General features: G+C 43.4%; 1 protein-coding gene across 1 annotated transcript in view; it reads right to left on the bottom strand.

Moving 5' to 3' along the window:
• Nucleotides 1-205: 205 nt before the first annotated feature.
• Nucleotides 206-25,086, bottom strand: part of IFNGR2 (interferon gamma receptor 2) — a 40,149-nt gene continuing 15,268 nt past the window's right edge. Inside the window, 5 exon segments of the mRNA XM_032789095.2 lie at nucleotides 206-2,091; nucleotides 11,421-11,578; nucleotides 14,144-14,294; nucleotides 18,214-18,350; nucleotides 23,514-23,689. Coding sequence (XP_032644986.1) covers nucleotides 1,912-2,091; nucleotides 11,421-11,578; nucleotides 14,144-14,294; nucleotides 18,214-18,350; nucleotides 23,514-23,689 — 802 coding nt within the window. The 3' untranslated portion in view covers nucleotides 206-1,911.

Here is a 25,086-nt window from a genome sequence, read left to right as displayed (position 1 = left end):
GCCAGGGGTATTTTTCTGAGAAAAGTCATGTACAGGTCACGGCTGTGAATTTTTATTTATTACCCATGACCTGACCATGACTTTCACCCAAAATACCCCTGACTAAATCTTAGCGTTAATCATGAGGATAACTTTAACACAGACCACATTACTAGAACTGGAAAAAACACTATCTTGTTTAAAGCAATAAGTTAAACATGTGAGGTGAATGTATGGAAAATATTTTATTAAGTCATTGAACTTGAAAGTGATGAGTCACATTTGATCATATACAGTTTAAAGTGAATGGAATTTTAGTTTGGAGCCACAAAAGCACTTCTCCCCATCCCAGACAGGAGCACAATGCCACTGTGCTTATTTTGAACTCTGTCAAGAACCATAACTGAAGCTTATTTTCATATGAGTAAAGGGTCAATCTGGAAAATAAAGGAGGAAGAGTGGCACTGAAAGAGCATTCTATAATGCTAATTTACCATATCTCTGCACATGAAGCTCTACTCTTCATACCTGTCGTATGAAAAGTCCTTTCTTCCTAATTTAGGCACTGATTAGATTGTAAATGAACAGCAAATGACCACATGGAAAGAAAAAAAATCATGGAAACAAAGAACACATTAAGCTACTTTTTCCATATTTAAATTATTTCTATTAATTAGCAATACAAATAATATTTCAATACACATTATAGGTTTTTAACAGCAAGATTTTCACGTATACAATAAAGTGGTGTAAAGAATTTCCGGATGCTTCATTCCTCAAACAGCCACACTCCACACGCTGGGTCTTGTCTTCACTAGCAGTCACAACTTGCTTGAGCAGGTAAGGGAACCATGGCTTTGTTCTTAGTGTCTACTAGTTGTGGGTAAATCCTGTCTTTGACCCATCTTGCCCATGTGTTCTCTGACTACACAGGAAGGTTTGGTTCGTGTGCATCAAAACCTGACAAGTTCAGTTGAATGACTTTAGGAAGGGCTCTTCAGGTAGCCAAACCTATTATATTTTAGTGTCTGATACAAGCTTTAGGATTTCATTTCATCGTAAAGGATGTGATGCCGACAGAGAGCGCGTCTCCACACTGCAGTCCTAGAAGAAATTAATGCCACTATTGTGCAAGCATCTGAAGGCTCAGGGGAGAAATGATCCAACCTGTCTGTCCCTGTAAGCATTTCTTCCATGACCGTTCCCTAACTGGGAGCGAATTATGTGCTGGTTTCTCTTCAGCTCATATAAATCTTTCATTTTTTACTGGAACTTTTTTTTTTTTTTTTTTACAAAAAATGGGGGGGCACACTTAAAATGGACACCTGAAAACAGGCTATTTCCATCAGACAGAGAGCACCATGCCCACAGAGCAATTTTTCACATATGTAAAAGTTGAAGTGTCATTTTCTAAGTGCTAACTTACTGTGTGTTAAGGGACAGACTTTATATACAAGTACTGATGGGCCAAGACCAACACACATTCATGGTGAGACAATCCGCTAATGCACTGAAAAATCTTTTCTAGTATCATATCCTACCATAAAGTGCTACAGTCCACTAAGATTTGTTAGAACCCAGACAAACGTAACAACGTTCATAGTAATCGTGCAGTTATTTCTGCAAAGATGTTAATGCAAATGCAGCCATTTTACTCCAATCATGTTGTTGTCCTTTTCCTGCCCTGTTAGTGTTCATTTTCAGTTCATATTCAAATCTGTTTTTAAAAAGTCTCTCCTGGAGAAGGTACTTCATATAGTGAAGTGCAGTAGAAACCATTAAAAAAAACCTCACTCAAGGTTACACAATGTTCTCAGGAAGTCAAGACTCCCACAACGTGGTTTGTTGATAGTGACACTATCACCTTTCTAGAGCACCAAGGCAATGATGCTGGTACAGTGATGTTGGTACAGTGCTTCTACCACAATGTAATTAAGTTTTTTCACTCTCAATGGATCTGCTGTTTGAATGAACATTTGTGTTCAGAGTGTCACTCACTAGGGATTGACTTTCTTCTGCACTGGAAAAAACTGACAAGGAGTCCCAGGGATCTTCCTCAGCACAATTATTCTGCAATTCTTCTAAAACAGGCATTTCAGCACCCTTTAAATACTAAAAAAAACATAAAAGAGTAATGAGTTATAATTCCCTCTGCAGAACAAATGCTATAACAGACCAGTCTCATGCTATATGGTTTAGGAATATGTGTAATTACATGAGGAGCTGATATGCCACCCATAAATTAAGGTTACCCAACACTTCTCCATTATAAAACTCTATTTTCCGTTGTTTATAATTTTGTTGTACTTTAATTGTGTCAGCTTCAGCCTGATTATTTGGGGGGGCGGGGGGTAAAAAAAAATGCAGCCATTTCCAAGAAGGAAATTACAGAAAAATGTGTTTTACATGTGTTAAAAATGTTCTTGCAACTGTTCTGCTGAGATGCTGTAGCCCAGAGGTGGGAAAACTACAGCCCATGGGACTGTCCTGCCCACCTTTGAGCTCCCGGCCAGGGAGGCTAGCCCCCAGCCCCTCCCCTGCAGCCACACCGCCATACGGGCAGTGCTCTGGGTGGCAGGGTTGCGCACTCCTGCCAAGCAGCACGGCAGTGTGTCTGGCTCTGGCCGGGCGGCGTGGCTGTCAGACATGCTGCTCTGAGCAGCATGATAAGGGAGCCGGGGGGAGGTTGGATGGGGCAGACGTTCTGGAGGGCAATCAGAGGACAGGGAACGTGTGTGGGTGGGTGAGGGGGGTGGCTAACCATGGGAGTCTCGGGGTCAGGGATGTGGATAGGGGTCAGGGGACTGGTAGCAGGAGGATTGGATAGGGGGTGGGGTCCCGGGGGTGAGGCAGTCAAGGGACTGGGGGTCAGGTCCCAAGGGCAGGGGGGTCCTGAGAGGGGGTGGTTAGAGAACAAGAAGTGAGGGGGGTTGGATGGGTCGGAGGTTCTGAGGGGGCAGGAAGTGGGAGGGGTCAGATAGGGGGCAGGGACCAGGCTGTTTGGGTAGGCACAACCTTCACTACCCAGCCCTCCATACCGTTTTGCAACCCCAATGTGGCCCTCGGGCCAAAAAGTTTGCCCACTCCTGCTCTAGCCCTTCTGTGCTTTGGATCAGGGATCTGAAATTTGGCCTGGAAGGAGGGGTTGCCTTGGTGCCAGGGATGTGCCTTTTGCAATCCCCATGAAAATTCACCCAAATTTGGCCAAGATATAAGCCTCTGAAAAACTGTGCATGCTCAGTAGAGGCTTGTTAGAGTCTGGCAGCTAAATTCTCTGACAATTTCATCTGCCCAGAGCATGTTCCATCCCAAGGGCTGCAGGGGCTCTGCAGGACTTTCCCAGCAACGGCTTCTTCTAGCTGTTGCTGTGGCACTGAGCACCAGAATGGCAGGGATGTTGTGTCTCAGTGTTGCTCCTGCTGGCACCCAGGCAGCATGGAGAAAGACAAAGCAAACACTGGAATGCAGATGGATGAAGAATCAAGGGGAAGGGAGCTAGAGACAGGGGGTGGCAGGTGGGGCTGAAGCTATAGAGAAAGAAGGGCCTAATCAGACTACAGAATCCCGACTCAAACCAGGACCCAAATATCTACATTCCCCTGCTGTCAGAAGATCTCTGTGAAACACATTGGCAAAATGTGTGGCTTATCCCCCTCTAATGACTGGCCCACAAAGAGGAGAACAGTTACCTCAAGTGATAAAGTTCTGTGCTATGGATCTAAAAGTCTGAACCCTGCCGATGACCCAGCTGGGGGTAAATTGCTTCCACATGATGGGATTATTTTTCCTCATTGTTCAAGGATTAGGAAAACTACATTAAAATACTACATTAAAAGAACATTAGGGCGCATTTGAAGTCAAGCACTCAGAAGTTAGGAAATCCCAGGATGAAGGTTGCCTGTAACCTTAATTCAGCCTTTCTGTACATATGCGTTCTGATACAATATTTAATTACATGATCACATGCTATGTTTTCCACTCCTGTCCCTTCCCCATTCAGTGCACAGGATGGCCCTGCTCTGGGAATGAATCAGGGTTGTGTAATACATGAGACAGTTGTTTATAGGACCCATGCCTTGTTTGTAGTAGAAGTTGGAGGGTGCATGGTGAATGAAGCAGGGGATTTCATGAAGAGAAAGGATGGTCTCCTGTCCTGGTTAGGGAAGTTGAACTACATCCTGAAGAACTAGATTCTTTTCCTGCCTCTGCCACAGAGTTCCTATGTGAAACTGGACAAGTCATGTAATCCAAAAATTTCACCGGTGGCCACTGTGATCTTGTCTACACTTACAGTACCAGTGTAATGCTTAGTGAAAATGCTCCCTACGCCAACAGGAGAGCTTCTCCCAGCAGTGTAGGTAACCACCTCCCCAAAAAGTGATAGCTATGTTGATGGGAGAAGCCCTCCTCTGTTCATATTACTGTCTATTCTGGGGTCAGGTCGGTATAACTATGTGGCTTGGCAGAGGTGATGGATATATATATATATATGGGGGAAGGAGGGGGCACGTGGGGTCGCATGCCCCTTCCAGATTTCTGCCAGGGTTTATATCTTTTTAAAAAAAAAAAAAACAGGAGTAGGTTCGAAATATCACCTCTGTTGCTCGGGGATGCGGATTTTCCATACCCTTGTATGACGCAATTTACTCCTGAGGGTATTCTGTGCCAAAAAATTAAAAATTCTGTATTTTTAAATTCTTCAAAATGTTATTTGTCAAATAAATGTGGAGGCTCCAGCATGGCATTGGGGAGCACAGGCCACTGGCTGCACAGAGATGGGAGATCACTATGCATTCCCCTCCACCCCCGGACACAGACTCAGCAGTGAGGCTGCAGCCATCCCTGACACAATGCAAGGACCAAGCCTGTCTCAAACACCCCAGGGCCCTGGCCCTCCATGCCAGGTGTGGGCAGACAGGCTCAGCAAGGCAGGATCCAAGTGTGGAGGGGATCCAGGTGTGGGTTGAGAGGGTTCTGTGTGGGACAATCTGGGTGCAGGTGGCTCAGGGAGGGATCCAGGAGTGGGGGGATCTGGATGCACAGGGGCTCTTCAGGGGGTTGTGGGTGAAATGGTAATGGGACTCTGCAGGGGGTCCAGGTGAAGGTGGTTGGAGCTCACTGGGGGAGGCTCAGTGGTGCAGTCCAGATGCTGGCGGAGCAGGGCTCAGTGGGGTGGGGATCTGGATGCAGCAGGCTGGGGCTCAGTGGGGTGGGGATCCAGGTGGTTCGTCATGGCGGTCCAGGTGCAGGGGGAGCAGGGCTAGGCTGCAGGGGTTCTATGTGTGCAGGGGGGTGAGGCTCAGGGTCTTGAACTCCCTGTACAGTGATCCCTCCCCCTGCAGCTGAGGAGCAATGGGCGCAAGAAGTGGGGAAGAGTTTGCAGAGCTTCCTGGAGCCTGGGGAGAAACCTGGAGGTCTGACCTGACTCTGGGTGCCGGCTGTGCAAGGGAAGAGGAAGTCCCATCCTCCCCAACTCTGCTGGGACTAGCGGCTGAGCCCAGCGCAGGGTAGGAGCCACCAGCTGGGTCTTCCCCATCCCCCCGCTCTGCCCCACAGTGATTTACCTCTCTGGCAGCTGCCCTAGGCACCCAAAATGTAACTACTGGGGACGGTCACTTGAAAGCCACGAGAGCATCCTTTGCTTCCCCATCAGAAAGTCATTTTTCTGCAGGGAAGCAAAGAAATCTGTGGGAGACATGAATTCTGCGCATGCACAGTGGTGCAGAATTCCCCCAGGTGTAACAGTTATACCAACAAAAGCTGGTAACGGAGACCAAGCCTCTGTGTTCCACTTCTGGATGCCTGAAATGAGCCACTTGGCACCAGATGTGCAGAAGTGCTAAGCATTCACACCAGCAATTGAAGTCAATGGGATCTGTGCTCTCAATACATAACATGCTATAAAAATACCAAGTTCTCTGAAAAATCAGGCCCTCAGATGTCTTCAGTTAGGCACCCAAAATTAGTGGACATTTAGTAATTTTGGCTTACTCTCGCTGTACCTCAGCTCCCCACCCGTAAAAAGGGGATATTACCAGGGACGGGGTCTAGCTTTTTTGTGGGCCCCAAGCATGGCAGTCAGGCAGCCTTAGGTGGCTTGCCTGTGGGAGGTCCCCGATCCCGTGGCTTTGGCGGCTTGCCTGCGGGAGGTCCGCTGGCCCTGCGGCTTTGGCGTACCTGCTGCCGAACTGCTGACAAATCCGTGGGACTGGCAGACCTCCCATAGGCAAGCTGTGGAAAGGTGCCTGTCTGCTGCCCTCGCAGGAACCGGCAGGGTACCCCCCACAGCTTGCTGCCCCAGGCACGCACTTGGAGCGCTGGTGCCTGGAGCCGCCGCTGGATATTACCCGCTCATCTCAGATGTGTTTGGAAGATAAATTCATTGACATTTGTGAAGCACTAAAGATGCTATGGGGAAAGCAGGGTTTGAAGGGTGTGCAGTAAATGAAGTGTGTAGGACCACACACAGAATGAGGGGGATAAAAAGGAATACTGAATAATCCACTCATTGAATGAGACAGATTCTGTGGAAAAAGTCATGTTTGATCATGTAATTAAAGACTGTATCATCAGAATGCATAAATACATGGGAGTTGAATTCAAGTTGCACCAGCAACCTTATTTTGGGTAGTTCCCAAATTCTAAGTGCTTGACTTTGCAATATTAATAATGTTTCTTGCAATGCAGATTTTTTTCACGCAAACAAATCCTCACAAACTGAAGAGCAAACCCTGCAGTCCTCAGCCACTGACTTTCCACTGAAGTCACTAAGAATTTTGCCTTAATTAGGATTGCAGAATTTGGCCTTCAAGTATTTTCATGTTATAATCATTCGTACTTTTGATGACAGTAATAACTCTGAGAAGTTAATCTGATATATGATTAATCATATTTAAATGACCACAAATGTCCCAATGTACTTTTCTGTTAAATTTACTGGATTCTGTTGCTTACTGGAAGACAGCAGAAAAAAAAACCTGCAGCATTTTTCATTTCATACTGAACTGGGGAATTTCCATTCTATTTCTTATCATCTGTTGATATCAGCTAAGAAAACTTGGCAAGGCAAAATGAAAGTAAATTCAGTAGGGATTTTCCAGCCTCTAACTACTTCGTAAATTTAGCCACGTATGCATCAGGAGCATTCTGTAGTTTCTTACCACTTTATCGACCCAGAGTAGGAATTTCTCCATGTTAAAATATCACTTTAATATAGAAGCATCCGAACTTACTTTCACTCTACCAACATAGTTAATGTACATTTCACGACTGTATTGTGTTTACAGCATATATATCGAGCAATTTTTAGTGCCATAATTTGGAGAGAGTGATCTTAAAAGTTGGCGCTATTTAGAGGTCACATTACAAAAATCAAAGCTACTATCAATAGTCCTTTCAAAAATCCGTCCATCACACAGAACTTGAGGCTGCTAAGAAACATCAGAATCACACATACACAGGAATCAGACTCTTCTTGTGAGCATAGATGCACACCTGTGACTCATTTTATAGAAACAGTGCTGGTGCAATGTTGAAATAAATGCAAAGAGCTTTTTTAAAAAAACAAACAGAAAACAAAAACAAAAAACAACCCCCCCCCTCCACTAAATCAAAGATCAAATAGGTATTTAAACTAACAGTACAGCAAACTAACATGTTTTTTCCTAACTTGATTAGCTCAGACTTGACTGTTTAGTCACTTTCAGCAAAACACAGTGTTCTAATTGGTTTAAAAAGGTTTCCTTTATGACAACCAGTTTCATCAATACACAGCATTAAATGTTTTTAAAGTGTTTCCCATCTTAGAGACACTTGTTTGAAAGCTGTGTTTCATGACATGACCTATTCCAACTATCTTTTAAAAGCAAAACACACCACAAATTAACCATTTGACAGCCTGTCACCTACAAACAGAGCTCTGACATCAACAAAAATTTAAGTGCGACAGCTCTAAGTTGTAAAAGCAGCAAAGAGTCCTGTGACATCTTAAAAGACTAACAGATGTATTGGAGCATGAGCATGCATCCGACGAAAGCTCATGCTCCAATACGTCTGTTAGTCTACAAGGTGCCACAGGACTCTTTGCTGCTTTTACAGATCCAGACTAACACGGGTACCCCTCTGATACAGCTCTAAGTTGGAAACTTTTAGTTGCTGAATTAGTCAAAGTATCCAATGATAGATTCTTCATCAGTATAATGCAAATCAATAGAGTATATTATATGTTGATTAATCACAGCATTTTATTAGCTAGAGTTATCTAATTTCACAGGTAGGTGTTCCAGGTGGCTGACATCTCAAATGTTAAGACTGGGTGGGTCAAGTACAGGAACTGGGGTGTAATATACCTACTATATTTTATCCACAGTATAAAGCACTATAGAATTGCCATCAGGCTGCGTGGCTGCCACCAGAAATTCACTTCTGGATGTGGAGCAAACAGAAGTTTCATGCACTTTACATCAGTGGTGTAGGTAGGACAGGAAAACTGGCTGGGTCCTAGCTTTTGGGCAGGTGGGCATGCAAAGACTGGGTGGGGGGGCAGCAGGGATGGAGGGCCCACCTCCCCCCCATCACCCCTTACCACTCAGCAGGCACCTGGGGCACACAGGCTGCAGGGCATGCCCATGGGGCAGAGGGGGAGCCCCACCAGTGCTCGAGCTCCATCCACCCCTCCCAATCTTAGGTCAGTATCTGTCAGACTGGCTGCGTCCCCTATCTGCTGGCGATGCACACTGCTGCCCGGGTCTCGGCCCCAGCACTAGCGACCCCCCACCCCCACGGCACCCCCTCCTTCCCCCGCAGGGCTAGCACTGGGACCGTAGACCAAGGCAGCAGTGCATGGCGCCGGCAGGAGAGGATGCGGTCGGACACTGAGCTGGGATCGGGAGTCCCAGCCTGTGGATTCAGTGGGCTCCATGGATGGGCCTGGAAGCTAAGTGGGCTGGCTGTGGCCCACTCAGGCCCATCCATGGCTACACCTCTGCTTTCTAAGGGAAAAAGACCTGTGTCTTTGAATACACTTCAGTGGGAACAGAGGACACTCAGCACCTCAGACAGCTGAGCACAAGATTTTTATTGTTGAAGAGTTATTCCAGGGCTAGTTAGAAAGCCTAGAAGCCAAAAACTTTCATAATGTTACAAGCTACAACATGGCATAGCATTTTAGTTGGCTTCTATATTAACACAGTTTTAATTATAGATACAGATGACAGGGCAGGGATAAGGAACAAGTTATTTTATCATGACACTTCTCTCTGGCATTAATTGGATTCAAATTATTTTTTACAGGTAGATTTTAAAGACAGAGCAAATAAGTACATTTTAATGAATTTAAGAAAATCAGTTTGTGATTTTTTTGCTACACCTAAGGAGTGGGACAGTATCAGATCTGCTTCCTGTAACTCAGATGTTGAAAGCCTGGAATTTGCTCTAAAGGAGGAACTGTGTGACTTTCTGAAACACTAAAAAAAAAAACCACCTATGAAACAGAAGCCACTGCCATATATTAACTATGGTAAATTGTTCTAATGACAATCTTTTCACATATCCATAGCTGTAAGACAGGGGTGGGCAAACTTTTTGGCCAGAGGGCCACATCTGGGTATGGAAATTGTATGGTGGGCCATGAATGCTCACAAAATTGGGGGTTGGGGATGCAGCACGGGGTTAGGACTCCAGCTGGGGGTGCGGGCTCTGGGCTGGGACCGAGGGGTTTGAAGGGTGGGAGTCAGGGGTGCAGGCTCCAGGTGGCATTTACCTCAAGTAGCTCCCAGAAGCAGCAGCATGTCTCCCATCCAGCTCCTATGCGGCGGCACGGCCAGGCAGCTCTGTGCACTGCCCCATCTGTAGGTGCCACCCCTGCAGCTCCCATTGGCCGCTGTTCCTGGCCAATGGGACCTGCAGGGGCAGCGCGCAGAGCCCCCTGGCTGCCCCTATGCGTAGGAGCCAGAGGAGAGAGATGCTGCTGCTTCCAGGAGCTGCACGTAGCAGGGCAAGCTCCCGACCTCGCTCCTGGGCTGAAGCACCGGAGCAGGGCAAGCCCCAGACCCTGCTCCCTGGCAGGAACTTGAGGGCCAGATTAAAACATCTGGAGGGCTGGATGTGGCCCGAGCTGTAGTTTGCCCACCCCTGCTGTAAGAAGAAGAAAAGCACTGGGCCAGCAAACCCCTCTTGGAAAACAAATAATACAAGCAGAATCGTTTCTTAATATGTATCATTATCAGTGTTATTTGACTGAAAACAGGTTCACTGCTCCTGAAGCATTTGCCTGATTTCTGCTGCTTACTATCCAGCTGAAATTCTAATGACCACCACACCAACTGAGGGTTATCAATTCAGATGGAGAGTAAGCATTAAAAAACAGATTAACTCTTACCGTCCTTTCCATAATATACTGTGTATTTTTAAAAAGTGAACATATTTAGGTACTTATGTGTCCCCCCGTCCATCATCATCATCATATCTAATTGCATAAAATTATTAAACTTATCCTCACAAAACCCTGTTGAGGTGGGAAATCATCATCTTCATTTTACAGAAAGGAACTGAGGCAGGCACAGATTAAGTGACTTGCTCAAGGTCATGCAGAAAATCTATAGCAGACTTGGAAACTGAACCCAGATCCTGAAGTCCTGATCCAGTTCCTTAATCAGGAAAGTACCCTAGCTCAAAGGATTGTTTTTGATAGTAGAAATGTTTAACCCATGATGTGGAAAATGTCTCAAGCCATAACATTTAATTCATGATCAATGGAAAAACATTTCCTGTTTAAAACATAAAAAGAGGAAGATGAACAGAGTTGAAATGTTCTTCAGTACAGAGACGCATGAGCTGCCAGAAAAAAGTCATATGCATCTTTCGTCATTCATCTGTGAATTGAAAGAAACCATAACAAACAAAAGAACCCCACAACACCCAAGACCAAACCTTCCATCCCCCCAGGCCCTGAGATTCTGATATTCGGTCTCTACTCTTAAAATGGCATGTGCTCACTTGTAATTCAGTACCTGATCCTTAAAAAGTCTACTTAACCCCCAAATAAACTACTAATACTGTACAACCTGCCATTCAGTCTCAGTTCTGTAATGAAGAATTGGTCTGCATCAACCCTGATTAATCAATATTATTTATTTTAAAACAAAAAATTGAGTCTTTTTCATATTCCAACAGTTTTACATAAAGAAACACCACAATATCTGTACTTAAGTACAGAGTGAGCAAGGGATTCCAGCTAAGTAAAATGGCATAAACTGGAGTAACATTACAGCCACACTATGAAAAATAACAAGCTATACTGCATTTATGGACTTCAGATGTAAACTCAGAAAGGCAAGAGTTTAATATTTTGTAGCTTCTATGTGACTTCAACTATCCTAACCAGTTCACTCCAGTCATACCACCACCTCTTTTGCTAAACAGAAAGATAAAAAAATACATACCTCTCCAATATGTGGTGGAATTTTAAAAGGAGGTTGAAACCAATATTTAACAACTTGATGAAATTTCTGAATAAAAAGGAAGCAGACAATTGCTAAGATCACCACAGTAACTGTGGCAGCAACAAATATTACTACTACAAATCCAGCTCTCATTGCACCTAAAAAGAGAAGAAAAAAAAAAAGTGTCACTACGTAATGTACATATCAAAAGCTTTTTCTTTTTATTCCATTGGTGTCAAGTTTATAAACAAGTTTTGATAACTTTTTAATGTGAAAACTAATCAATTGTCTTGGATAATAATTTAAATTGCATCATAGTAAGCAAGAGGCTTTTATAGACTTCTTTTGTTTAACACAATGACATAAAAGCTTCACCTATTGTGCACTGCAGTATAACTGCATAACTTATATGTCATGCGTAGCTTCTGCCAGAGGAGGTAAAAGTGTATTTAAGGCACATGTAACAATTTTCCTAGAATCAAGGCTTAGACATGACAGTAACGGACACTATCAAAAAACAAGATAAAATAATACTCTCCAGCTTTAACATGGGAGTAAAAAAAAGCTATGGGAAACATGAACTTTATCAAAAATTGTTGGGAAGAGGAGGAGAAACATGTCAATAGCAAGTACATCATGCTACGTCTCATACTTCTCAAAATTTTGTTTGAAATGAACACTGCTATCTTAAGCCAAACAATGCAGAAATTCACGGGCTGAGATCCAAATCCCACTAAGCAGAAGAAATATTAATATTAGGATATTTGCCCTGGATAATTTGCATTGTTCTATTAAACAACAATTCAGTGTGAGATACCAGAATGGCAGACCCAGAGGCTTAACTCTTATTTAAATTCATCCACCTTGCCCTCCTAATGCACACTCACACTGAAGCATGTGCTTAACGTAGGAGTAGTTCCAATGGTGTGCACATTGTTAGGTTTCACGGAAATTTTTTTTTTTGCCAGACAAAAAAGACTACCTATACACACATACATTACACATGCATATACACAGTATAAGTTTTAAACAATTTAATACTGTACACAGCAATGATGATTGTGAAGCTTGGTTGAGGTGGTGAATTCAGTGGGTGCGATATTTCCCAAGGAATGCCTTACTGCTAAATGATGAACTAGCATTCGGCTGATCCCTGTTGTTAATGTAACCATACACTCTACAAGGCAGCACAAATAGAAGGAGGGGAGACAGAGAGACACACACACACCATGTGTATGTGAGAGAGAGAGTCTGTGTGAGACAGAGAGATGCGCATTACACCTTAAAGTACGCTGACCCCACTCCAAGTAAACCGCCTTTTTAAGTAGATCAGCAAGTTGAGACAGCAGTTGCTGCCAGCAAACTCCCTCTGTCCTGAGCCCTGTCATGTCCCCCCCGCCCTATGGAGATGGGGTACAGGAGCGGGGCAAGGAGGAGACCCGGACATTAGCACCCCTCTCCCCCCCACTCCAGCAAGCAAGAGGCTCCTGGGAGCAGCTGCATGGCAGAGGGCAGGAGGAGCACATGGCAGTGGGGGAAGGGACAGCTGAACTGTCGGCAATTGATATAGGCCGCTGAGCGGCTGCCACACAGGGAACTTAGGGGAGTGGGGAGGTGATGGGGGGCTGCCAGTCCACCCTGGTTCCAAGCCCCCACCGCTAGCTTCAATGGGCTGCTCTTCCTGCAAGCTGGGGACAAAGCAGGCGGCTGCCAAACAACGTTATAAGGGAGCATCGTGCAACTTTAAACGAGCATGTTCCCTAATTGATCAGCAACGTAACAACAAAACAACCTTAACCAGGATGATATTAAGTGAGTAGTTACTGTATTTTAAGAGCTTTGCTAGGTTAGAGCCAGAGTGCTCAGCATCTTGCAGGATCACGCCCTAAAACAGCACCTTGTTTGACACATTTGTGTAAGGAGAGAAAAAGGAGTACATGAGCATGGAGCCTATACTGCCTTCTCATGCCTAGAGGTGATACCTCCAGGTTAGAGTATGAGATGTAACACGAGAACCTAAGTCTACACAGGACTTACAACTGAGTTTAAAACCAGGCTTAAGCTCAGATATAGACAGACCAGATTCTAACATTGTGGCCAACAGTAAGGATGGGACCAAACTTTACCGGTTTCTGACTTGTCCTTGCCCTCCCCAACTTTGTCTCACCCCTCCCCTCCAATCTCTTTCTCTCCTGCCCGTTCTCCACACAATGGCAGAGCAGGCGATCACATGAATGGGACAGGGCAGAGAGGGACATGGTGAGTTTGGGAGAGTACCATCATTTTCCCTCAAACAAATTTGACCCAAGGTGAGAAAAGGAATTACCAGCAAGTAATTTTCCCTTAGAATACCAATATATATATATATTTTATCTCTCTCTCTCTCTCTCTCTCTATATGTATTTGTACCTTAATAGTCCCATCAACAACCACCCAAAACACACAAAAAAAACACCACACAATCTAGGAGGGGTGGGGAAAGGGAGGCAGATGCTCTGTTTTACTTCCTCTTATTTATTGAGCTGCTGAAACAAAACTCATTATGTGAAAATGAATGCGAATATGCTCTTGAACTACTAAAAGACAGTGCCCTTTTAGAATGGAAGACAGGTACTGGTTGTGTGATACAGTAAAAGAAAACAGCCAGCCATTTAAGACTCAAGTTTTATACCAGTTTCATTACACAAGAGATAAAACAGGTGTTCATGAAATAAGATTTATACCACTAGCTGCAGTTTTGTGACATTTTGTTTTGCTTAATGGTCCAATGTTGTCATCGAATACTTGGACTTTTGCTCGTATTTGAAAACAATACACCGTCAGTTGCTTTAGATTCAGAAGTCCAATTCGGGTATTCTTGGTCCATTCTGTTTCCTGTTTTTTTTTTAAAAAAAAAATAAAGTTAAGTTCTATGTTAGTGCAACTAATATTATTACAAAGATTTCTATTAAGAGTTTTCTTCAATACAATCAACTTGAAATCACAAGTTTCCATTCAAAAGCTTCACAATATTATTTTTCATAACTAACATTACGCAAAAGTAGTACACCTCTACCCCAATATAACGCTGTCCTCGGGAGCCAAAAAATCTTAATGCGTTATAGGTGAAACCACATTATATCGAACTTGCTTTGATCTGCTGGAGCATGCAGCCCCACGCCCCCCGAAGCATGGCTTTACGGCGTTATATACGAATTCATGTTATATCGGGTCACATTATATCGGGGTAGAGGTTTATAACAGAATGAGCTTCTTATTTCAGTGCATTTTAAACGCAAATTTTATTAGAGGCATTCTGCTTCAATGAAACAAAATCTGGCTACTTACGCTTCCCATCTACCACGGACATGATTATTTTGTGAATGCATGTAGGTTAATGTAAAATTTCACTGTACATGAAACACCCTTAGAACCTCAAAGTCTGCAGTATTTTCGTGCCAATTCCTGCAGTAAAAGGTGATTTGGCAGAAGAACTAGGAGTTGGAAAAAACAACAAAACAAAAATATCGTCAAAAATAAATCTGCTGCTTTAAAATACCAGCTTCTAGGCTAGGATGCCCAGAACTATTATCTAGGGATTAAAGACAGATGAAAGTATGGTGTTCGTGTTTTGCATCAATCCTCCACTCTTGACACTAGAGCCACTGGCCCCAGACAGCAAGAACTGAATTAGATGAAGTTCTGTCCACTGAAGATCAAGACTTTCACCAATTTATCTCTTGGCCTACTCACAAGAATGGAGCTAGCAGAGAGAACTGTAGGGCAACGCTAAAGGTATTCTTATGTTCACAGTCCTAACAAAGCTAGCAGTTTGCCTTTTTCAGTGCTGGGTAGCTCAGTTAAGAACTTGATTCATTCTTAATGTCAAAGCTAAAAGCTATGACATGAAGGTCTCAGTTCTGTCTCATCTGTATGTCAGCAAGAGGAAGAGGAGTACACATCTACCTCAGTATAACATGACCTGATATAACATGAATTTGGATATAACATGATAAAGGGGCTGGGAAGGGGCCGGGGCTGTATACTCAGGCGGATCAAAGCAAGTTTGATATAATGCGGTTTCACCTATAACGTGGTAAGATTTTTTGGCTCCTGACGACAGCGTTATATCGAGGTAGAGGTGTATGTTAAAAGTGTGTCAGAAAACTCAATTTTTCTGGGAAAGGAGGAAGGTGCATTAACCTTGGCACTGTCTTTTTTTTTAAAAAAAGTTCAGCTAAGCTTAACTGAAATGAAACAGGTAAGTAGCTGGAAAACCAGAGGCAGGGCCGTCCCTAGGGTAGGTGCAGGGCCCAGGGCAAATCAACCTGTCTGGGGCCACCCTTAACATTTTTTATACAGATGTAATCTGGTTACAGTGAACTTCAAGGGCAGTTGCTGGCCGCAGGTTAAATATTGATAGCACCCAGCTGTATAATTATAGTGTTGTTATAAGAAAGAACTACAATAATGAAATTCATATAATTTAAAAAAAACAAAAAAAACAAAAACACAAAAAAAACAGTGCCATACTACTTACATTCTGAAATCCACCTTCCCTGACTTCCTCACAGCAAACTTAATTCCCAGGTGCATATGGTCTTGCTACCGTCAGTGGATTTTTTATTTTTTTTTTTAAATGCAATTACACATTTGCAACACAGAGTTCATGTCTCAGGAACTGGGAGACTCTTGGAAGGCCTATTGTGCCCTGGTGCTGGGGGACCTCAGGATGCCCCAGCATGGAGTAGGGGCTCTAAGATCTGTTTTCTCTGGGGGCTGGGAGGGGGAGGGGAAGCAGAAGCAGAAAAGCAGATGGATGGAGGACCCCAGTCCTGGTTGGTGGTGGAGAGAGCAGAGTTGTGGGACCCCAGGGCTTGGTACTGCAGGGAGGGGAACCCCAAGGCTGGAGAGATGAAAGGCAAGGAGGACCCTGAGGCAAAGGGGTGATAAAGGCTGGCCCTGGCCTGGAGATGGCACTGGAGGACCCCACACAGTGCTGGGAGAGGGGAGAAAGGGCAGTGGAAGGGGGAAGTGTGGGGCACTGGGGGGACACCTATGCTGGGTGATGGAGACTACTGGCTGGCACTCACCTGTGCTAGGGAACCCCCTGTGCTGGTGGAAGGTCCCACTGGAAAAGGGAAGGGTCAGGGTCAGCCTGCCCAGGCACTAGTGGTTGGGAGGTGCTAGGACCCTACAGCAGCAGACAATACCAAGCCCAGACGGAGCAAGTTGAGACCGGGTCGCTGGCTGCTACCGTAGAGACTGAGCCCAAGGGGCTGCAGGAAAGGAAAAGAAACAAATGCCTCGGCTGGTGAGTGCAGGAGATGGGGCCAACCCCTGCTGCCAGCACCAGGTCCCCTGGGCCACCCTGGTCTCCCCACATTCCCCTGAAGCACAGGACCCGGGGCAGTTGCCCTGGTCTGCCCTGTGGATGGGATGACACTGGCCAGAGGCAGATAATTTCATAAATGAAAAAAAATGGGTCAGTCTATGTCTTTAAAACAAAAATTCCTCATTTGTGGGCAGTTTATTCACCCCAAAGCCAGCCTATCTAAACTGGGAATTTGCCCAGCTTATAGCCACTGGTAGTCCAAACAAAAGTAGAACTATACTAGTGACTTGGAGTACACCATATGTTTGCAAAACCTCTATAGATAGAGCCCTACCAAATTCATGGCCATGAAAAATGCATCATGGACCATGAAATACGGTCTCTCCTGGTGAAATCTGGTCTTTTGTGTGCTTTTACCTTATACTATACAGATTTAACAGAAGAGACCAGTGTTTCTCAAATTGGTGGTCCTAACCAAAAAATGAGTTGCGGGGGAGGGAATGGGGGTGTGTCACAAGGCTATTTTAGCAGGGGTCACAGTATTGCTACCCTTACCTCTGCACTGCTGCTTTCAGAGCCGAGTGGCTGGAGGGCAGCGGCTGCTGATTGAGGGCCTAGCTCTGCTGGCAGGAGCACAGAAGTAAGGGTGACAATACCATACCATGCCATCCTAACTTCTGCGCTACTGCTGGTGGCAGCTCTGCCTTCAGAGCTGGGCTCTTGGCCAGCAGCTGCTGCTCTCAAGCTGCCCAGCTCTGAAGGAATTGCCACCACCAGCAGAGCGCAGAAGTAAGGGTAGCAGTACCACAACCCATTCCCCCCCCCCCAAATAACCTTGCGATCCCCCCACAACTCCTTTTTCGATAAGGACTCTTACAATTACACCACCACCATGGCATTTCAGATTTAAATAGCTGAAATCATGAAATTTACAATTTTTAAAATCCTATGACCATGAAATTGACCAAAATGGACTGTGAATTTGGCAGGGTCCTATCTATAGGCCATGATTTGAACTGGCACAGCTCACCTTACTTGATACTGCATAAATCAGATCTTGTAGCAGTTTTTCCACCTGTCTACATTAAGGCTTTGATTTGAACCAGCACAGCTACTCCAGTAACTGGACACAAGTGGCTGAAATTCCCAGTGCAAACAAGACCTGAGATAGAGAGAAAAATCTCAGAGGTCCTAGGTAAAATTTTCAAAAGTGCCTAAGTGACTTAAGAGTCTGATTTTCAGAAGTGACAAAGGTGTTTAGGAGCCCAAATCACTTTTGAAAATGGGACTGCTAAGTGCTTTGGAAAACTTTACATCCATTCAATTAACAAATACATTTAAGCCTAGATTAGATTAATTTTCCTTCAGTTAACTAACAAGCTTCCTTTCCATTGGAAAAAAGGTCAATATTACAACTTTGCCCTCCATTTCTGTCTACCATTTTACCAAAGAAAGGAGAGAGAGCAGAAGAATTCTTACATGTTGTTTATTTGTTGATTGCTCCCAGTAGCGCACAAGATATTGTAAAGTATCTTCTTTTACAGTGTGCAAGAAGTTAAGGAAAAGTGAATCAGGTGTTGAATCCACATTTACTATAACAGGAGGCCCTATAGTAGCTGAAAATGAACAAAAAATAGATGAATATTTGGAATTTTAAAAAATGAGCACATTTCCTACTAGTTTTGATCTGATACATAATAAGAAACTAGTGAATACAACAGCCTGTTATCTGGAAGTGTTCAAATACCATTTCCTCTATTTCAAATAGCTCCATAGCACTAAATATTGGCTTTGTCATGAATATAAGGGAAAGGGTTAAGCAGTTCAAATAACCGAGTTAGCATCTGATTAGAAGGACCAATGAGAAAAGAAGATCCTTTCAAATTTGGGGGCGGGGGGGTACGCGACGGGAGAAGAATTTGTTTGTTGTTCCCTCTCTGGATGAAGGGAGAAGTCAACCAGGTACAACATCTCCTGAAAATATACCTGGAATAATCCATCTAAAACCATAGAGATTGTAAGTAGGGCAAAGAAATGTGTTAGGTTATCTTTTGTTTTGGCTTGTGAATTTTCCTATGCTACAGAGGTAGTTTTATTCCTGTTTTTGTAACTGTGAAGCTGAGCCCAGAGGGGAATCGTCTGCATTTTAAATCTTTTTATTACCCTGTAAAGTACCTTCCATCCTGATTTTGCAGGTGTGATTCTTATTTTTTTCTTTATAAATAAAGCTCTTTTAAGAACCTGATTGTCTTCAGGACACTGAAATCAAAGGGTCTGATCAGTGCCCACATTGCTAGGCAATTGGTTAGTATATTATTCTCAAGTTTCCCCAGGAAAGGAGGTTAAAGGGCTTAGGGGGGATATTTTGGGGGATAGGGATTCCAAGTGACCGTCCCCTGAATATTTGTGTAAAATCACTTGGTGGTGGTAGCATACCGTCCAAGGACAAGGAAAGGAATTTGTGCCTTGGGGAAGTTTTAACCTAAATTACTAGAATATAAGCTTAGGGAGTCCCCACATCTGTACCCCAGAGTTCATAGTGTGTGTGTGGGGTGGGGCGACCCTAGCAGACTTTTTACGTGAATTTAAATGAGACAAAGAATCATTTCGTCTACTTTATCTCGAAAAATTATCAAGCTGTAGTAGGATCTATCTGCAGTTCACTCTGAGTTTTGCATAGCCTTGTTGACATTAATCTGATTTAAATTTTTCCTGCAAAATGCCAGATCAGTTATACATTCTGGGCTTCCCATATTGCCTCCCAGCAAAGGAGTCAGAGGATGTGGGTTCTATTACTGGCTATGCTACTGACTCATTGTGTGATTTCGGGAAAATCATTTCACTCTATCCCTCAGTTTTATCCACAGTGAAGTTTACCAGCATTTACAATGCACTGACAACTACAGATAAACACACACCATATATGTGCTTCTTAATTATTATCATATCTTATTGGTAGTGTCTCTCATACACCCCTTCAACAGGCAATCAACTCCAGAGTAGTGTGTCTCACGCCCAAAGCCTATGTACAATGCCGCAAAAGGAAACTGATGAGGATGTTATAACCCCACTCAGTTTCAATTCACAGCCAGCTGCATCTGTGAAGTGCTCCTGTATTTCAACACGGCACTACTGTTATAGGCTGCAGTTGCTAAGAAGAGACAAAGAAAGCAAAAATATTCTAGAAGAAGGATGAGAAGACTGATGCAAGCAAGGAGGAGAAGTTAGATGCGTGCAACATGCTGGAAGGAGAACAAAGGCCTTGTCTATTGCTAGAGATTTATCCTGGTTCTAGCCACAGGTGTGGCTGCATTGGTACCACCTCTGGTATAGGCAGGCAAAACTGCAATTTGCACTACCGCTGGTTACCTTTATTTCAAACAAGGCTAGGCCCCACCAGTGTGAATAGCAGTTATGCCTGCCTACATTAAGAGTTTGCACTGCTCCAGCTACATCAGTGACTAGTCTTCAATGGCTGGGACTGGAGCAAACTCTCAGTGCAGCCGAGGCTTAAAGAAGAGGAAAAGAAGTGCGTCTTATTGTGACATTGCACTCCATATGATTTTATGAAAATATTCTAATGAGTGTGAATATAATGCAACTGGAATATGCTTCATGCAAAAGGTCTCTTGTAAGGTATTATTACAAAGCTTATAATTGAGTGTGGTTATCCAATTTGTATAAGTGTATCACTCTTGTATCAAACTAATATATAAAATATAACTCTGCAGTCTATGTACTTATGCAAAGTGTGGGCCATTAATGGTGGTTTAGAATCTTGATGGCTCTCATCAACTAGAACAATTGACTGTAGATGTCTCTGTTTACTTGCAAGCCTTCCTGTGAGTCAGGTCAGGAAGAATGAAGGCTTGGGGTCTCACAGGACATGTGACCATTTCACCTGGCACTGGAATCCATCTTAAACCAGGTGTTTTTCCATTTAGAAGTAGGGGTGGGGACCCAAAGAGAAAAGATTCCTGCCTTGTGCCAGAGATATATAAGGGGTTGAAACAGAACAAATGGGGCTGCAGTCATGCGAAATCCACTAGCTACGACCTGAGCTGGAACAAGGACTGTACCCAGGAAAGGATTGGGCCCAGACTAGAAAGGAGTCTAGTCTGTGAAAGCAGCTTATTGGAACATCTCTGAGGGTGAGATTTATCTGTGTTCAGTTTCTTAATGTATTAGGCTTAGACTTGGGTATTTTTGTTTTATTTTGCTTGGTAGCGTACTTTGTTCTGTCTGTTATTACTTGGAACCATTTAAATCCGACTTTTTATATTTAATAAAATCACTGTTTACTTATTAATTAACCCAGAGCAAGTGATTAACACCTGGGGGAGCAAACAGCTGTGCATATCTATCACTGTTATAGAGGGCGAACAATTTATGAGTTTACCCTGTATAAGCTTTAGACAGAGCAAAATGGATTTATTTGGCGTTTGGATCCCATTGGACACTGGATGTCTTGGTGCTAGGGACAGGAGTACTTCTTAAGCTATTTTCAGTTAAGTCTGCAGCTTGTGGGGTACCTGGTTCAGACCTGAGTCTGTGTTTGTAGCAGGCTAGCGTGTCTGGCTCAACAAGACAGGGTACTGAAGTCCCAAGCTGCCAGGCTCAGAGGTAGTCTCAGCCTATCAGGTGGCAGTCCCAAGGGGGTCCCTGTGACCGAACCGATCACACTTATGTTCATGTGTTATATTTTAATTTTCCTATTGAACATTTTGTTGGTCACCAAAGTTTGGAAGTGAACTGCTAAAATGTACCTTCCAGTACGACCAAGCAATTCGTTTATCCCTAATTATTGTTATAGCATGGCATAAAGAAAAAAGGTGAATTGCCCTGGACTCTAAATTGTATTACAGTACCTAACACAATGGGGTTCTGAGCGCTACACACGTCTATTTTACAAACATATAAAAAAAGTGTTAAAAAGACCAGAACAAAAGTCGGACAGTCCAGCATAACACAAGAGAAAACTGATCCTTTCCTGTAACCTCTGCTTATTATTTTCACTTATAATGGCAGGACACCTTTACATTTATTATGCTGCAGTGTCATCCATGCTATGATAACAGAAACAAAAATAATCAACTTTACCCTGCTTCATTCAAACGGTTCTGCTCTGCTCAAAATTATTTTGGGGAAAGTTGGTCCTCTTCTTAATACACTGGATCATGAACTTCTTAGTTTCTTCTTGCATCATGCCCTATTACAGTTGCAACTGCTGTCTCTCCTTTAATGTGTCCTCTCTTCTGTGCATTTTGCTTGTAAGTTTCCCTTGGCAGGTAACTCTCCCCCTGTACATTCTCTCTCTCACCGCTCAGGACATGAAACATGATCTGGGGTGTGATCCACGTGGCTGATTTGAATGCCATAGGGAAAAATACACACAAGCTAGAAGGCTAGAATCTGAGTTTACTGGAACTGATTTTACGATTGGCTACATGAGGTGCCACAGGAGAAGGCAGAGAAGGCTGCTGGCTTTCAAGGGGTCAATTGAAACTATCCAGAGCACTGGATACACAACAGCTGGGAAAGGGTAGGTGTGGAATCGTGCAGTCCCTCCCCTCTGCCTTGCGCTCCCTTTGAGCTAGCCGGATGCCCCCACCCACAGGATCCATTCCCCAGGTTGGGAAATAAGGAGGAATAATGAATGAATCTCTTTTGCTCTAAATATTATTTCAAACTTAACTTTTGAACAAAGGAAACCCACAATAAGGGGAGGCATAGCTCAGTAGTTTGAGCACTGGCCTGCTAAACCCAGGGTTGTGAGTTCAATCCTTGAGGGGGCCATTTAGGGATCTGGGGCAAAAATCTGTCTGAGGATTGGTCCTGCTTTAAGCAGGGGGTTGGACTAGATGACCTGAGGTCCCTTCAACCCTGATATTCTATGAATTGAATCTCCTCCTAGCCCAGAAACCAACCATAACAAGGAAACTCGTGGATACTTCTAAAAATTAACATTAAATGTGTTCACAAAGCCACCAAATTAACCTGTATTTTGCCAGTATGGTATACTCCTCGTTATCTGAATAGCACATGGGACACTGATTTTATGTGGAGCCATGGCCAGGGGCTCATCTTCCTCCTCAGAGCCCTGGCTGGGGATGTCTGCTCTATTATCTAAACCTCTGCCTTGTCCCCTAGCATGAGCTACAGGCTGCAGAGGTCAGGTATCTCATGCTGGGGGACAAGAAAGGGATTCAGATAACGTGGAAGTTCAGCTAATAGGGTTTTCGATAAATGGGAGTATATTGTATTAGTACTCCCTGTATATCCCCGACCCCTTTATACTACAGAACTAGGGCATAATGTAGGTACTTTTGAAATGGTGTGTGTTCGGTGCTAAAATGTGTTTAGGAGTTATCACAAAATTAGGTGCACAGAAAAGCCTGAAATCTACAGGAAAATAAGAAAGTTAAGTTATTGCTCTCCTGGGCTCTGTTCAATCTAGGAAAATTAGTTGTAATCAACAGATTCCCCCATCAACTGGTGCTGAAAAGAGCTCAGTTGCTAAGTGTAGATGAGAAACTTGTTTTAATATCATTACAGAAAAGTTGACAGATACCAGTTTCTACTAGGTCTCTGTATCTATACCACTGGCATAGCAATATAAACTGAAATAGATTTTAAAAATAGATTCCTAACACAGCAGGTTCCATCACCTCTCTTTTGAGTCCTCTCATATATTATACAAAGTGAAGAAAAACGAAGACAACAATTACCAGAAATATTTTCTGTAAGGGGGTGAGAGGCTGAGATCATAAAAGACTTACTGTTTTTGTCTGCTACAAATTTATTTGTTTCCACCCAGTCAGATTTCACTTGTCCTAGCTCAGCTCTAACACGTAAAGTAATTGTCCAAAACCTTTTGATATCTGGATCTGTGAAATTGCATTCAGTCTTCGTAATGTTTGTGCAGTTAATTTCTTCCCACCAGTCACAGGCCAGTCTGCAATATAAAATGATGAAAGAACAAATCAGTGGAATTGCCTCACTGCTGCATCTAGCACAACTGATTGATATTTCAGAGAGAGTTCTCTTTCTTTACACCTAGCCAGTTTCTAAAGAATCAACATTTGATATAAAAGTACAACTTTCAAGCAGTTTTACTCTATAACCATGCAATGCCTTCTCTCAAAGCATCTGAAACGCTCCTCAAAATGTAGCCAATTAAAAATTTAATGATATAGGCAGGGGACATTCTGTAAGCCCAGAGGCTGAATGCCTTCAACTATTACAGACTGCTAAGCCTGACTTCAGTACTGGGCAAACTGTTATGGGATCACTAACTGTTAAAAGATAGGAAACAAAGGGTAGGGATAAAGCGTTAGTTTTCAGACTGGAGAGAGGTAAATGGTGGAGTCCCTCAGGCATCTGTACTGGAACTGGTCCTAAATCAACATATTCACACATGATCTGGAAAAAGGGGTAAACAGCGAGGTGGCAAAATTTGCTGACGATACAAAACTACTCAGGATAGTTAAGTCCCAAGCAGACTGTGAACAGCTACAAAAGGATCCCTCAAAACTGGCTGACAAGCCAACAAAATGGCAGATGAAATTCAATGCTGATAAATGCAAAGTAAGGCACATTGGCAAACATAATCCCAACTATACATATAAAATGATCGAGTCCAAATCAGCTGTTACCACTCAAGAAAGAGCTTGGAGTCATTGTGAATAGTTCTCTGAAAACATCCACTCAATGTGCAGCAGCAGTCAAAAAAACAAAAAAAACAAAGAATGTTGGGAAACATTAAGAAAAGAACAGATAAGAAGACAGAAAATATCATATTGCCTCTATATAAATCCATGGTACGCCCAGATCTTGAATACTCCATGCAGATGTGGTTGCCCCATCTCAAAAAAGATATATTGGAATTGGAAAAGGAACAGAAAAGGGCAACAAAAATTATTAGGGGTATGAAATGGCTTCCATATGAGGAGAGATTAATAACACTGATTTTTCAGCTTGGAAAAGAGATGACTAAGGGGGAATATGATAGAGGTCTATAAAAATCATGACTGGTGTGGAGAAAGTAAATAAGGAAGTGTTATTTACTCCTTCTCAGTAGATTCATAGACTTAAGGTCAGAAGGACCATTACGATCATCTAGTCTGACCTCTCACAATGCAGGCCCAGAATCTCATCCACCCACTCCTGTAACAAACCCCTAACCTATGTCTGAGCTATTGAAGTCCTAAATTGTAGTTTAAAACCTCAAGTTCAGAGAAGCCTCCAGCAAGTGACTCGTGCCCCATGCTGCAGAGAAGGCGAAAAACCTCCAGGCCTCTGCCATCTTCCTTGGAGGAAAATTCCTTCCCGACCCCAAATATGGCAATCAGT

The sequence above is a fragment of the Chelonoidis abingdonii genome, chromosome 1, assembly GCF_003597395.2.
Source record: "Chelonoidis abingdonii isolate Lonesome George chromosome 1, CheloAbing_2.0, whole genome shotgun sequence".
In the NCBI taxonomy this organism is placed as follows: domain Eukaryota; kingdom Metazoa; phylum Chordata; order Testudines; family Testudinidae; genus Chelonoidis; species Chelonoidis abingdonii.
This window is presented reverse-complemented; position numbering and strand designations above follow the sequence as displayed.